The sequence below is a fragment of the Astyanax mexicanus genome, chromosome 3 (assembly GCF_023375975.1).
Source record: "Astyanax mexicanus isolate ESR-SI-001 chromosome 3, AstMex3_surface, whole genome shotgun sequence".
In the NCBI taxonomy this organism is placed as follows: Eukaryota; Metazoa; Chordata; class Actinopteri; order Characiformes; family Acestrorhamphidae; genus Astyanax; species Astyanax mexicanus.
In genome coordinates, this window is record NC_064410.1 from 31,629,319 (window position 1) to 31,642,539 (window position 13,221).

At 38.3% G+C, this 13,221-nt stretch overlaps 1 protein-coding gene across 2 annotated transcripts in view; it reads right to left on the reverse strand.

Moving 5' to 3' along the window:
- Window positions 1–13,221, reverse strand: part of jupb (junction plakoglobin b) — a 129,787-nt gene that overhangs the window by 18,782 nt on the left and 97,784 nt on the right. For both annotated transcript variants that reach the window (XM_049476357.1, XM_022683027.2), the window contains exons 9-12: window positions 6,144–6,482; window positions 4,562–4,714; window positions 3,767–3,886; window positions 1,078–1,228 (exon numbers count right to left, since the gene is read on the reverse strand). In XM_049476357.1, coding sequence (XP_049332314.1) covers window positions 1,078–1,228; window positions 3,767–3,886; window positions 4,562–4,714; window positions 6,144–6,482 — 763 coding nt within the window. The remainder of the gene's footprint in view (window positions 1–1,077; window positions 1,229–3,766; window positions 3,887–4,561; window positions 4,715–6,143; window positions 6,483–13,221) is intronic.

Sequence of the window (13,221 nt, forward strand, 5' to 3'; positions counted from 1 at the left end):
GTTTTATTCTGTTTACTGAAGAAGCCTATAGTAGTTCTGTCAGTGTTTTATCAACAACTGAAAGACAAAACAAATTACACATACTAATAAATTTTAACAATCTGTATTGTTTTAAATAGGCCTGTCTATTAATGTGACTCTGTATGTTCACTTTGCTTCAAAATGCTATATTTATTTAATTTGGGGGGAGTTGCCAATGCTTTTTGTCCCCTGGGGGTTGCTGTAGTGTTGAGGTAGGGTTGTTTTGGGAGTAGAGAGAGCGCGCCTGCGAGTGAGGGTTTTTTTTTTCCTTGCTGAGGAGTTTTGATCAGGTGAAGTAAAGTTGAATATTTTGCACTCTTCTCTCGGTTGTTTCTCTTTAATTCCTCCAAGTAACACCGCTCAGTTACATTACTGTTAATATGTTTTATAAATGTAGTATTTTAATGTTTTTTATCTGGTGTGCACCATCTACAATAGCTTTTCTCGCTTTATTCTCCCACTTCTCACAGAGTGCTTCGCCTGTGTGGCTCAGCGCTTGCGTCTGCACAGATCTGGAGAGGAGAGTGTTTGGTGATCTTACAACAAACGTGATTTGTCTGTGAGTTCACGGCGCGGTAAAGCACGTAAACCATAAAGATAATAAACGTTCCGCCGCTTTAAATAAACAGTGTCAGAATTAAATCCTTCTGAGTAGTTTATCGGTTTGGGTCTGGATTGGACAACGTCTGGGTCCGGACCCGGACCGCGGTCCACATATTAGTGACCCCTGCACTAGAGAATGACCTGGAACACAAAACGTGCAGCAACAGATGAGCTTCTGGAGAACAGTAAGTGAACAGTGTTTAAAAACTCCAGCAGCACTGCTGTGTCTGATTCACTCTTACCAGCACAAGCCTGTGGGGCTTTGTGGGGTTCTGACCACTTAAGAACAAGGTGAAAGGCGGATAATAAAGTATGTAGAGAAACAGAAGGACTACAGTCTGTATTTATAAAGCTACAGTGTGCTCCTGCATGGTCAGCTGAGCTAAAGAACTGACTGGACAGAGTATATTTACTGTATAGTGGTATAGTGTATATTCATTGAATGGTGCTCACCTATTCCCTCATTGGGGGAGTGCAGGAGCTCCATTAGAGGAGCTGAAGCTCCTTCAGCATCGATGAGCTCAGCAGACTGCTTATCTAAAGCCAACTCACACAGAACCCCTGCAGATACGCGCTTCACATTCTCCACATAGGAGTACAGGAGCTAGAGAGGAAGAGTTTCAGATAGAAATACAGAGAGAGAGAGAGAGAGAGAGAGAGTTAAATGTTAAATGCTAGAATATTGGTTATGTATCACAGAGCTGTCTTATTACCACTGCAGGCATAATCAATTTCCTGCTTATAAAATATCGACATTGTCGTTGATTAAAACCACACAAGAGAGCTGGCACAGAATTTATCGTATTAGCAGAAGGATTTCTAGTGTGAAGGACTCAAGTCCTTCAGGACATTAAGTTTGTGGTTCTGCAACTTTCTAAGCTCTTAACTGTCCCTGCTGCATTCCTCTTAAGGCTTTGCCAAGCAACACCCTAGTACTTAGTACCCTAGTATAGAGCCCATAGCAACCACTTCACTTTACTTCAACATCCCATAAACCACTGTGTCAACTGCCATCAGCTTAATAATTAAAGATGCACCTCAATTTATTTTTCGTTCAAAATTGAAACCGAAAACAATTAAACAACAATTAGCTTGAAGACTGAAGGCTGAATACTGAACACGTTTTTTTTTTTTTTTGCAGTTTTTATTCTTTTTTTATTTTTTCACCACTGAACTAATTAAAAAACAATGAAATTATTTATTTACAGAACATTTATTTTAATATCTCAACAGATGCACCACATTTATCTCAGTAGGGCTATTCTAATCATGAATTTATTTAAGCAGTGCAATAACAAACATGCATTTACTTTAGCAGTGCAATTACAAACACAAATTTACTTTAGCAGAGTAACTGTAGCCGTAATTTTAATTTAGCAGTGCTATTTCAGTCATAAATGTACCTTAGCAGCGCTACTCAAATCACAAGTGAAATTTACACAGCAAAACGCAGCCTGTTCTTTGTTAAACAAACAGCTGCAAAGACTAGGTTAGCTTAGCTAAGGTTCTTACCCTAACCCTGTACAGCTTTTATCTTTCTCAGCTTGTTTGTGAAAGGGGTAAATAGGGAGTATGACGAGACAAGACACGATATTGGGTTTACAAGACGAGAACAAGATTTTAATAGTATATTCTTTTGAATTACAAAAATTTTTTTTTAATATGATTGAAAATAATTTGTTTGACTGAAACTTACAAAATGCAAAACTGAACTAGTATTTTTAAAATTTATTTTGCAAGTAATCCTCTTGTAACTGATGTCATTCATTTTTTTTTACTCAGATTATGAATTATGTATGCAGCTGGTTTTACTAGAAACCCAACAACTTTTCTTCTGCATGGTCTCACACGAGTCTCTTCAGAACTATCTTAGAACTATTGCCACAATCCTCCCCAGTGAGAGTTCTGTATTTTGACTGGCAATCCATCTAAGGGTTTTACACAGACCTGGCAACCTATGACTGTAACTGTTGCATCAGTGTTGCTTTGCAGTTCAAACCATGGGGTGGGAATGTGTGGGTTGGAACATAAGGCTCTAAGGAACATGTGATTAACGGAACATGGAACAACGTGTTAAAGTCTGCAGATACAGAGAGGCAAGTGTGTGTGTGTGTGTGTGTGCACCTGGTGAGGAATATTGTGTATTTTAATCTCACAAGATCTCGTGGTAAGAGATATCAGCACACCCCTACTAGTAAACTAATACCAAGTGTTATAAGTGATGCTAAATGCTTTATTTCATTTTAAGTCCTGTTAAAGCTCCACTAGGTAGGATTGAGATTTTGTGCTCGTGGGCTCCCCCTACAGTTGCAGAGTGTAATAAATGTTTCAGGCGGATTAGTTTCTCTTTCTCGTTTTCTGGCTTTCACACACATATTTGGTTTCTTTCCAGCTTCTGCCAGAGTGCCTGTATGTTAGTTTGTAAAGAATGAACCAGTAGTCCTTGTAGAACTGTTAAAACTAAAGGTCGGAAAGCAGGTCGCAGTTCTCGCGAGCGTTGGTCGCGGCCGCCTCGGAAAACTTACAGAGTCTGGTTTGAGCTCAGAGGAGCTCCGGCACAGACACGAGAGGACCGATATTCTTCCTATTACACCTCAATGCAGCGCTGCAGTGAGTTTCAAGCTGTAATTTTACTTCTTTAAAAAGATCAAAAATCAAGGAAATCCTACCTAGTGCTGCTTTAATAAAACCAGACGTTTGTCTGCTCCCTTTTCGTTCTCTCTCTCACTTCCTGCTCTGAACTCTGACAGGAGTGTTCCTCTATTAGAGGTAATACTAAAATAGTAATGTTTTTTTCACCTTTATAAATAATTCGACTGAACACCGATTCAGCCTAATATTTTAGCAAAGCACATGGGAATAAACTCTGTTGCTCTCTTCTACTGGTAAGCATGTGCACAAAAGCTGTTCAACCTTTCTGTACATAGAGTTGCTCTGTCTCTATGTTTGGTTCAAGTAAGGGCACTGAAGAAAACCCAGCACAGGCTGTGCATACATCTCGGAGGTTAGCACAGAGAAACAGAGACATTATGTCAGGCTTGAGAGTAACAGGTGCTCACACAGAGAGAAAACAAAACAAATCATTGCCAAACACCCACCCACACACACTCACACACACACATACACACACACACTGTGGTACCTGCACAAACAGTGGGATGGTCTGCATGCTGGCGATTTCTCCCCTGTTAATGGGATCTCTGGCCAGGATGTGCAGCGCTCCAGTACAGCCTTCTACAATCTCCTCCATACGAACACCATCCTGACACAGTGAGAAAAGGAAGTTAATAGATACAGTTTTAGGCAAACTATAAAAGTAAACATTCAGAATCAGAGACAAGATATCTTACAAAAGAAGCACAAGAACTGTTTGATAAAACATAGCAAATATCAAACAATATCAATGCAAAATAAAATGCAACCATAATGTCTTTTCACTGCCAAAAGCAAAAAAAAGATAAAGGAGACAAATCTTTTTGTAATGGACTACAGTACTGTGCTAAGGATTGACCTTTTGTGTTGATGTGTTAGCATGTTAACTTCCTATGTTTGATATGTTACGGGATGACCTGGTATGTTTGATATTTCTAAACAGACAAAAAACTTCATCTTTGGTTGGTCTAATCAGGCCAGAGAACTTTCTTACAGGTTTCTTACAGCTTGCTTTTGAATAGCTGTCCTGTGGACAGAGATTCTCCCACCTGAGCTGTGGATCTCTGCAGCTCCTCCAGAGTGACCATGGGCCTCTTGGTTGCTTTTCTAAATTGTGCTGTGCTTGCCTGGGCTTTCAGTTTTGTGTTAATGTGGTATAGGTATATTTTTTAATGGACTGAAAAGTACTGAAGCTAGGATTGACCTTTTGTGTTGATGTTTTAGAGTGTTAACTTCCTATGTTTGATATGTTGCTGGATGACCTGGTATGTTTGATGTTTCTGACCTGGTATGTCTGCTGAGCACTGGAGCCAAGTCTCTGTGTGTCCTGATGAGCCTTCAGGAGCAGGTTAACCAATCTTGGGATCGCGCCCGCCTCCCTCAGTGGAGCCTGATTGGCTGGACACAGCGCTAAGTTTCTAATCAATCCCACAGTGGCCTACAGAGAGAGAGAGAGAGAGAGACAGAAAGCATGAGACACACAGTTAATTATATACACTTCAGCTTTCAGCACCTGAACATCTTCACTCTGCAGTGAAGAGCCAGAGATGTGTGTGAAGCCGAGTTTAGCTGTATTCTTTACATTAAAATAAAAAAATTAAAAGTATATATTAGTGCAAAGGTGAATTTAAAAAATGTTGTAAGGATGACGCAGTATATATTATGTTCTCTAGCAGTAAACTTTATTGCATAATGTAAAAACTTAAATATTTCTTTAATGACTTTAATGACAATCTGCCTCGTACAACTATAAATGAGATTAAATGAAGAAAAAAAAAATCATTACATTTTTTCAGAGTCTCCAACTCTGATTTGAACACCTTGACTCTCACTGAGATTATTTACAGCCATAGTCTGACATAAAATCCCAATTTAACGTTTCAGTGATTCAACTGTATATGATGCTGAAATCAATAAACCCATTAAAGCTCTGGGATTCATAAATAAATCAAGCTGTTACTAGTGCACACACATACCACACACACACCACACACACACACACACACACACACACACACACTCACCCTGAGGAACATTAACACACTCCGGTACACTGTAATACAGATTTATAGGACACCTAGTACTCTCAATAATACACATTATATAAACCTAATATAATACTTACAATAATAATTACACTCTAAAATTCAAACACACTGTAACACACCGTAGCAGCCAATACTGTAATCAATTCTTAATAGTGTAATAACACCCAGAATTGTAATAAGATTGTAAAAAAGAAAATTATTAAAAGTCAAAAATTGTATAAAAGTGCCTAACAACTTATCTAGTAATGTAATAACAAGATTTGATCATTAGCATAAGATAGATAGGTAGATAGATAGATAGATAGGTAGGTAGGTAGATAGATAGATAGATAGATAGATAGATAGATAGATAGATAGATAGATAGATAGATAGATAGATAGATAGATAGATAGATAGATAGATAGATAGATAGATTTGCATCTGTTAAAATCATATGTGGTGCTTTTTTCAGGTAAAACACTCATATTGTTGAGATAAATGGATTAGTGTAATTTGTTTGGTGCCTAAAACTTTTGCACAGTACTATATATATATATATATATATATATATATATATATATATATATATATAGTACTGTCTGTCTGTATCTGCCTGTATCTTTTTCCATCTGTCCAGTTGGTTCTCTATCTGTGTCTTTGCTGCTGTCCGTCTATTTTTCTGTATCTTAGTCTGTTTTCCTGTCTGTCTATCTATCTGTCTTTCCCCCTGTCTGTCTGATTATTTGTCTGGCTGTTGATTTGTCTGTATATCTAAGAGAAGGATATGTTGCCTCTTTGTGGTCTGTCAGGCACACACACACACACACACACACACTGACCTTGACCACAGGCCAGTAGTATGGCTGTCCGAGCAGTTTGGTGATGGCGGGGATGCCGTAGTGAAGCCGCACGGCATTCTGGGCCAGTTCTGCGTGTGTGTGTCGGCTGGTGAGGTGTCTGAGCGCACAGACGGCCGGCTCGCACACATCCTCCTTCTGCCCCGCCCTCAGCACGGCATGGATCAGCGCCTCCACGCCCCCGCTCTGACACACCAGTGCCTTGTTGCGTGCGTTATTACACGTCAGATTACTGAGGATACCCGTGGCACAGGTCAGCATGTTCAGGTCATCAGAACCCAGCTGAGTCACCAGGATCTGCAGCAGCCCGTCCAGACCCTCCTACAGCCAGAGGAAGAGAGTGAGAGACAGTAAGTGAAAAAAGTTTAGTTTTGTGAGATGTCCCCCTGACTGCGACTGGTCCTAATTACAACATTGTGTGTGTTCTAAGACCTCCCACTAACTGTGATTGGTTCTAATCATTGCCTAATTTGTTCTGAGACTGCCTGTTGAGTGTGACTGGTCACTCAACGGCTGTTCTGGTTGCTACCCCTGATTGCAACTCTTTCTAATCATTAATTCATCTGTTTTAAAGGTGTAATTTTATTAGAATGCAATAAGTATTTGTTATTTTTGAGTTTCATATGCATGCTGCACATCAAACTGCTTTTCTCCCCATATTGCCTGCATTCGCCAATAAATCAGGATTCATGGACAGGGTGTAAGATACAGCCCACACTCTTATTCAGAGTATACTTGGAATTCTCAAGTGTGTGCATCCGTAAAAACAGACCATGTTACCAGAATAAAGTGCAACACATTTGGAGTAAAGCTATAACTTAAGAATTAACTATTCTTCATTTTCCAACTGATGCATGCTCACAAAAAAAAACATGAAATTTGAGTTTTAAATTATGTTTACATTACATATTCTTTAAGCTAATTTTGCCAAGCAAAAATCTGATTATTGTGTTTAGTTAGCATGAACAGCCCATTACTGTGAAAGAGCTGCTATGTTGTCTAATTTATTTAGCAAATAAATTAGACAAATAAAAATCACATTCCAATACCAAGGTCTGAAATATTGAGAGAGTTCATTAATGAAAACTAAATGAAAGTGTAATTAAAACTAAAGTGAGGCTAGAGGCTATTAGAGGCCGAAGAGACTCTAGAGAAAGAGTCACCTTTTTTCAGTTGTGGCCACATATATTTCATAGTATATCAGAAATTGGAAATAGTTGGAAATAAGTGTAAATAAACTCAATGTTCTGAATTATTACATGTTCATTGCTTTTTTAAAAATGGTTTATTATTGAACTAGTGCTATGTATTAATAATTTTTTTTATATATCAGTGGCGTAATATGGTCTTAAAATATAAATAATATTAATACTAATACTAATATCAGTAATTTCAATTATTTCTGGGACAACATATAATAATAATTATCCATTTAACTGATATCATAAGTTTATCATGATATAAACACATAAACACTCAGATTAATGCAGATAACTTCAAATGTTCTGCTTATAATCAGACTATAAAGTGAATGTAATTGCACTCAGTGTTGTGCTGTGGGTTGGTTTTCATAAAGTCCATCTGATCACCACTGATTCGAAAGAACCTTAGGCAAAATGAGAGAAGTGAACACTTGGTGACACTCTTTAGGGAGAGACACCAGCATTTCTGGACAATGTTTTTTTTTTTATAGTAAAGAAAGCTTCACAAATAAAACTGAACTGAATTAATGAGCGAGTAAATGCCCACATGCTCCATTTAACTAAACAGACGTAAACAAACAACCCCAAATGCTGATATTATCAGAAGAACTCTCAGTCTGGATCCAGAAATGACTGAAAACCCTTTAATTATCTCCAGCTTTGGGAAAACCACTAAACACTAATGATACACACTCCAAGAGGAGCAGAGTAGCATCTTCTGAACACACTGATTCTTAATGAAAACGCAGGCGCTGCAGCTGTGCTCTGCAGGTTACAATCACGCCGCCGTACGGACCGACACACTCGTAATACTCCTGCTCTGAATAAACACATAATGGAGTATAATTACGCTTGTTATTTAATCACTAGCTAATTACACTGGAAAACGCAGGAAAAAATACATGGAAATCAGAATGCACAGATCCGAGGAATCATTCAAATGCAAAGGACATTTATTTATACAGTGGTTTGCAAAAGTATTCATACCCCCTTGACATTTTTTGAACACATTTTGTCTCCTTACAACCACAGTTATTGAGATTTCAAGTGACAGATCAACACAAGGTGGCACAACATTGTGGAGTGAAATAAAAAAAAAATGAAACATGGTTTTCAACATTTTAATCAAATATAAATCGAAATAGTGTGATGTATCCAAAAGTATTCAGCCCCCATATCAATACTTTTTTTTCTGCAATTACAGCGGCAAGTCGTTTAGGGTTTGTCTGTACCAGCTTTGCGCATCTAGAGACTGAGATTTTTGCACATACTTCTTTAGAAAACAGCTCAAGCTCAGCCAAGTTGGATGGAGAGCGTCGGTAAACAGCTAATTTCATGTCTTGTCACAGATACTTAACAGGATTTAGATACTTAACAGGATTTAAATCCACTTCAATCCAAACTATTCCACTGTAGCTCTGGAGTGCTGTATATTTAGGGTCATTGTCTTGATGGAAGGTGAATCCTCTTCCAACTCTTAATTCTTTTGTAGCCTCTAACAGGTTTTCGTCCAGGATTGCCCTGCATTTAACTCTAACCATCCTCCACTAAACTCTGACCAGCTTCCCTGTCCCTGCTGAAGAAAAGCATCCCTACAGCATGATGCTGCCACCACCATGTTTCACAGTGGGGGTGGTGCGTTCAGTGTGATGAGCAATGTTAATTTTCTGCCACATGTAGCGCTTTGCATTTAGGCCAAAATGTTAATCTTCGGTCTCTTCTTCCACATGTTTGCTGTGTCCCCTACAAAACTTGTGGCCAACTGCAAACAGCACTTCTTATACCTTTCTTTCAACAGTGTTTTTTTCTTGCCACTTATCCATAAAGGTCAGATTTGTGGAGTGCACGACTTAAAATTGTCTTTTGGACATATTCTCCCACCTGAGCTATACATTTCTGCAGCTCCTCCAGAGTGACCATGGGCCTCTTGGCTGCTTCTTTGACCAGTGCTCTCCCTGCTTGATCTGTCAGTTTGGGTGGACAGCCATGTCTTGGTAGGTTTCCAGTTGGAGAATACTTTTTCTATTTTTGAATAATGGATTGTACAGTGCACCTTGGGACCTTGCACCAACTTTGCTCAAAGCTTGGGATATGCTTTTATAACCTAACCCTGCTTTAAACCTCTCCACAAATTTATCTCTGACCTCTCTGGTGAGTTCCTTGATCTTCGTGATGCTGTTTGTTCACCAGTGTTGCATAACAAACCACTGAGGTCTTCACAGGACAGCTGTATTTATACTGAGACTAAATTACACACAGCTGGACTCTATTAACAAATTAAGTGATTTCCAAAGGCTATTAATTACACTGGATTGTATTTATGGGGTTCAGAGTAAAGTTTTTTTTTTTTTTATTAAAAGTCATTTTAGCTCCATTTCACAATTATGTGCAACTTTGTGTCAGTCTATGACTTAAAATCCCAATAAAATACATTTAAGTTTGTGGTTGTAAGGTGACAAAACTTGAAAAAGTTCAAGAGGTATGAATACTTTTGCAAGCCACCGTAGATGTGGTTGGAAGACATGAATGTACTGATCAAACATATATACAGGTTATGATCACCTTGCTTCTACAAACATTCTCCATTTTTTCAGCTCCAGATTGGATGCAGCAGTGCTGCTGGAGTTTTTAAACACAGTGTCCACTCACTGTAAATTTTATTAGACTTTCCTAGTTGGTCCACCATGTAGATGTAAACTCAGAGGCAGAAGCTCATCTGTTGGAAGCGGAAGGCTAGTGCTTACTTCCCCTGAGACACACAAAGCTGAACCACATCTTTTCAAACATCACAACTTCAAAACGCTGGAAGAAGAACACTAACTACTGATTCTGTCACATCAGGTAACAGATGCCAGTCCTGGCTAGCACCACACTGAGGGACTGAGTCAATGCTTAGATGGCCATGCCCCTCAGGAGCACAGAAGGATGTTTATTTCATGTGCCACTTATTTAGAGTAAGTGCGAGAAGATGAATGAGCACTTGAAATCTGAAAGCATCATTTATAGACAAAAAAAAAGAAGCCAGTATCCTTTTTTTCTTCTCAGAGATAGAGAGTCAGCTAGCTCATCCACCACAGAATACGGCTGTATTCTGGCAAGACCGTATAGGGGATACAATATAGACAAGACAAGACAACCATATACACCAGGGGTCAGCAATTAGTTTTGGCTGAGGGCCAGATATTTTCCAAGACAAAAATCTGTTTTTGGAAAATGAAGAGAGCATAAGAGCATAATACAAAGTATTTCAGCATTAAAACACATATTTCTGATGTGTGACAGTGTCCTGAATCATTAATACATCTCTGCTGTTTGCAACAAACCAAACTGTGTAAAAAAATTCTGGTAAAATTTGGTATATTTGTGATTATTATTGTTATTATTGTACTAAACACCTTTTTTTAGTGTAAATAAATGCACTCGGGGCGCATGGTTGACACTTCCAATATGGCGGCCGGCTGCTTCGCCAGGAGGCAGGCTATGCGTCGTCTATGTTTATATGTCTATGCTCATAATCAGTACGGTGATGGTGGCGCTCGGAGCTGTAGCTTACGCTACAGGTTGTAAACAGTGGTTTTTAAAAAGGTTCTTGTGCACTTTGTGCACTATTAATGCCTCGTTTTAAATGTCAATACTCTCTAGATTCTACCAATGAGGTGTGGCACTACTAGCCTGGATAACAGTGTAAAAAGCGATTTATCTGCAGGGGCAAAATATGCACTGAAGCGGCTGTTGTAAAGAGTGCTGGGCAAAAAGCACAACATTTCTGGATCTTGGAAAACTGTGTGAGAAAGGAGGTGGGCTTTTCAACAAAGGTTGGTACACTTTATCATGTTTTACTACACCAAAAGTCAATTCTACGCCAGAATTCTCCTTTAATAACTCAAGGATGCCTCAACACATTAGTATAAACCATATAAATGGCTAGAAAGCGCTAGAAAGCAATCCTACCACTTGTTAAAATGGCAGCATCATGTCTATCCAGTGAGGTTCCCTAATTAATCCATTGGGAAAAACACTCAATAGTATATGATCCTTAATTTTTTTGTTTTTCAATACAACTTACTGTAACTTGTTTACTGCTTAATTTCTCAGTTTTCAGTCATAAACACGTGTTTTGAAGTATAACGCAGTGTCTGAGGCTCTGAGGTCTGTGTCGTCTCTGAGTTTCCATGTGGCTGTGTTCATATAAGATCAGCCCTTGATATGAATGCATGGGCTTGTAAACAATATTTGAATCATTGATACGAATTTGCACTCGATTTGTGAACCGATTCACTCAATAAATCAACTATACACTCAACCCATAATGCAAAATCCATAAACTTTTTCTAATCTTGACAATAAACATGCTGTTAAACTTTTCTGTTATTTCTTTCATTATTAATAAAAAAAAAATTATGAGTTCTATGTTCAGTCTTTTATTATTACGTTAATTTCTGATGTTTTAGGTTTTTTCCCATGGTATTGTTTTAGTTTCATTATTAAGTCAAACGTCTTATTTTCTCTGCAAATGTATTTACTCATTTGCTCATTAACCAAGCAAAAATGTGTTTTATCCGATTACTCGATTAATCAAGGGAATTTTTAGTAGAATACCAAATTACTAAAATATTCAATATCTGTAGACCTAATTGTGATACAGTAAGCAATGTATATATATATAATCTAAAAGAAAATTTTACTTGTTATGCAATCAGAACAGTGGTCCAACACTACTATCTAGTGGACAGGGTTTAAACACAAAATAAATGAACTACTCTTTGATACCAATCTTTACATCTAAATGAATAATCAAAAAATTAATAATGTGTATTGTAAATGAATATAGGTTGGTTCAGAGTGGTCCAGCAGTCTAAGGTGCTGCCACTATGATCAGGAGATTGCTAGTTTGAATCCTGGTCATGTAGCTTGTCATTAGCTGCCAGAGCCCTGAAAGAGCACAATTGGCATAGCTCTCTCTGGGTGGGAAGATGGAGCTCTTTCCCCTCATCACTTCTAGGGTGATGTCAATCAGCATAAGGCTTCTGTGAGCTGATGTATTGGAACTGAGTCGATGCGCTTTCCTCCAAGTGCGCTGTGATGCTACTCTGCAATGCTGCATCAGCAGAAGTTTGAAAAGAGGCGGAAATTAATTGATAAACCAAAAAAAAAAAATGTATAAACCAAATACTGCAATACTTCAATATTCTATATGCTATTTGAACATGGTCTAAAAGTATGGATGTTAAGATTATAGATGTTCAAGTCTTACAGTACCAGAACCCCCCTTGACTGTAGAAAAAATAGAAGTGATTTAGAAACTCTCTCCCTTTCCAGAGAGCAGCAGCTTTGCTGTGAAATTACCCTCCAACAGCGGTGTCACATAATGGGGTGCTTTTATATAATCGCACTGTAATTGCTTAGCAACAAACCAGACAGCAGCTCCATGGGGTGCTGAAGGTGAAAACTGTGCACAGTGCTCAGGTGACTGGCATGTAATTGGTTTGTACTTAATTTCATTAAGATTAGGGGTGAAAAAAAAAACACAGTAAATGAAGTTGCATTACTCTTCTCCTGCTTATTGTTATTTTATTCGGTTTTCATCATTCTGTTTCAGGTTTCCTCTCACATATCAACTCAGAGCTGTTTTGTACCACCCTAGAGTTTTTAATAAAGGAATATTAAACCCTACTGAGGCTACTAAGGCAGCAGGTGAAAGTGGCCTAAATCTGATTTTCTTACAAAATATGATGTTCATTTTAGGCTGATGTGTCTGAACAGTTTGTAAATGAGGTGCATGTGCAAAACAACATTGTTCAGGCTGTAAGCTCGGCTCATCACAGTGAATTAGTTATTGTCCTTATTATTGTCTTTTC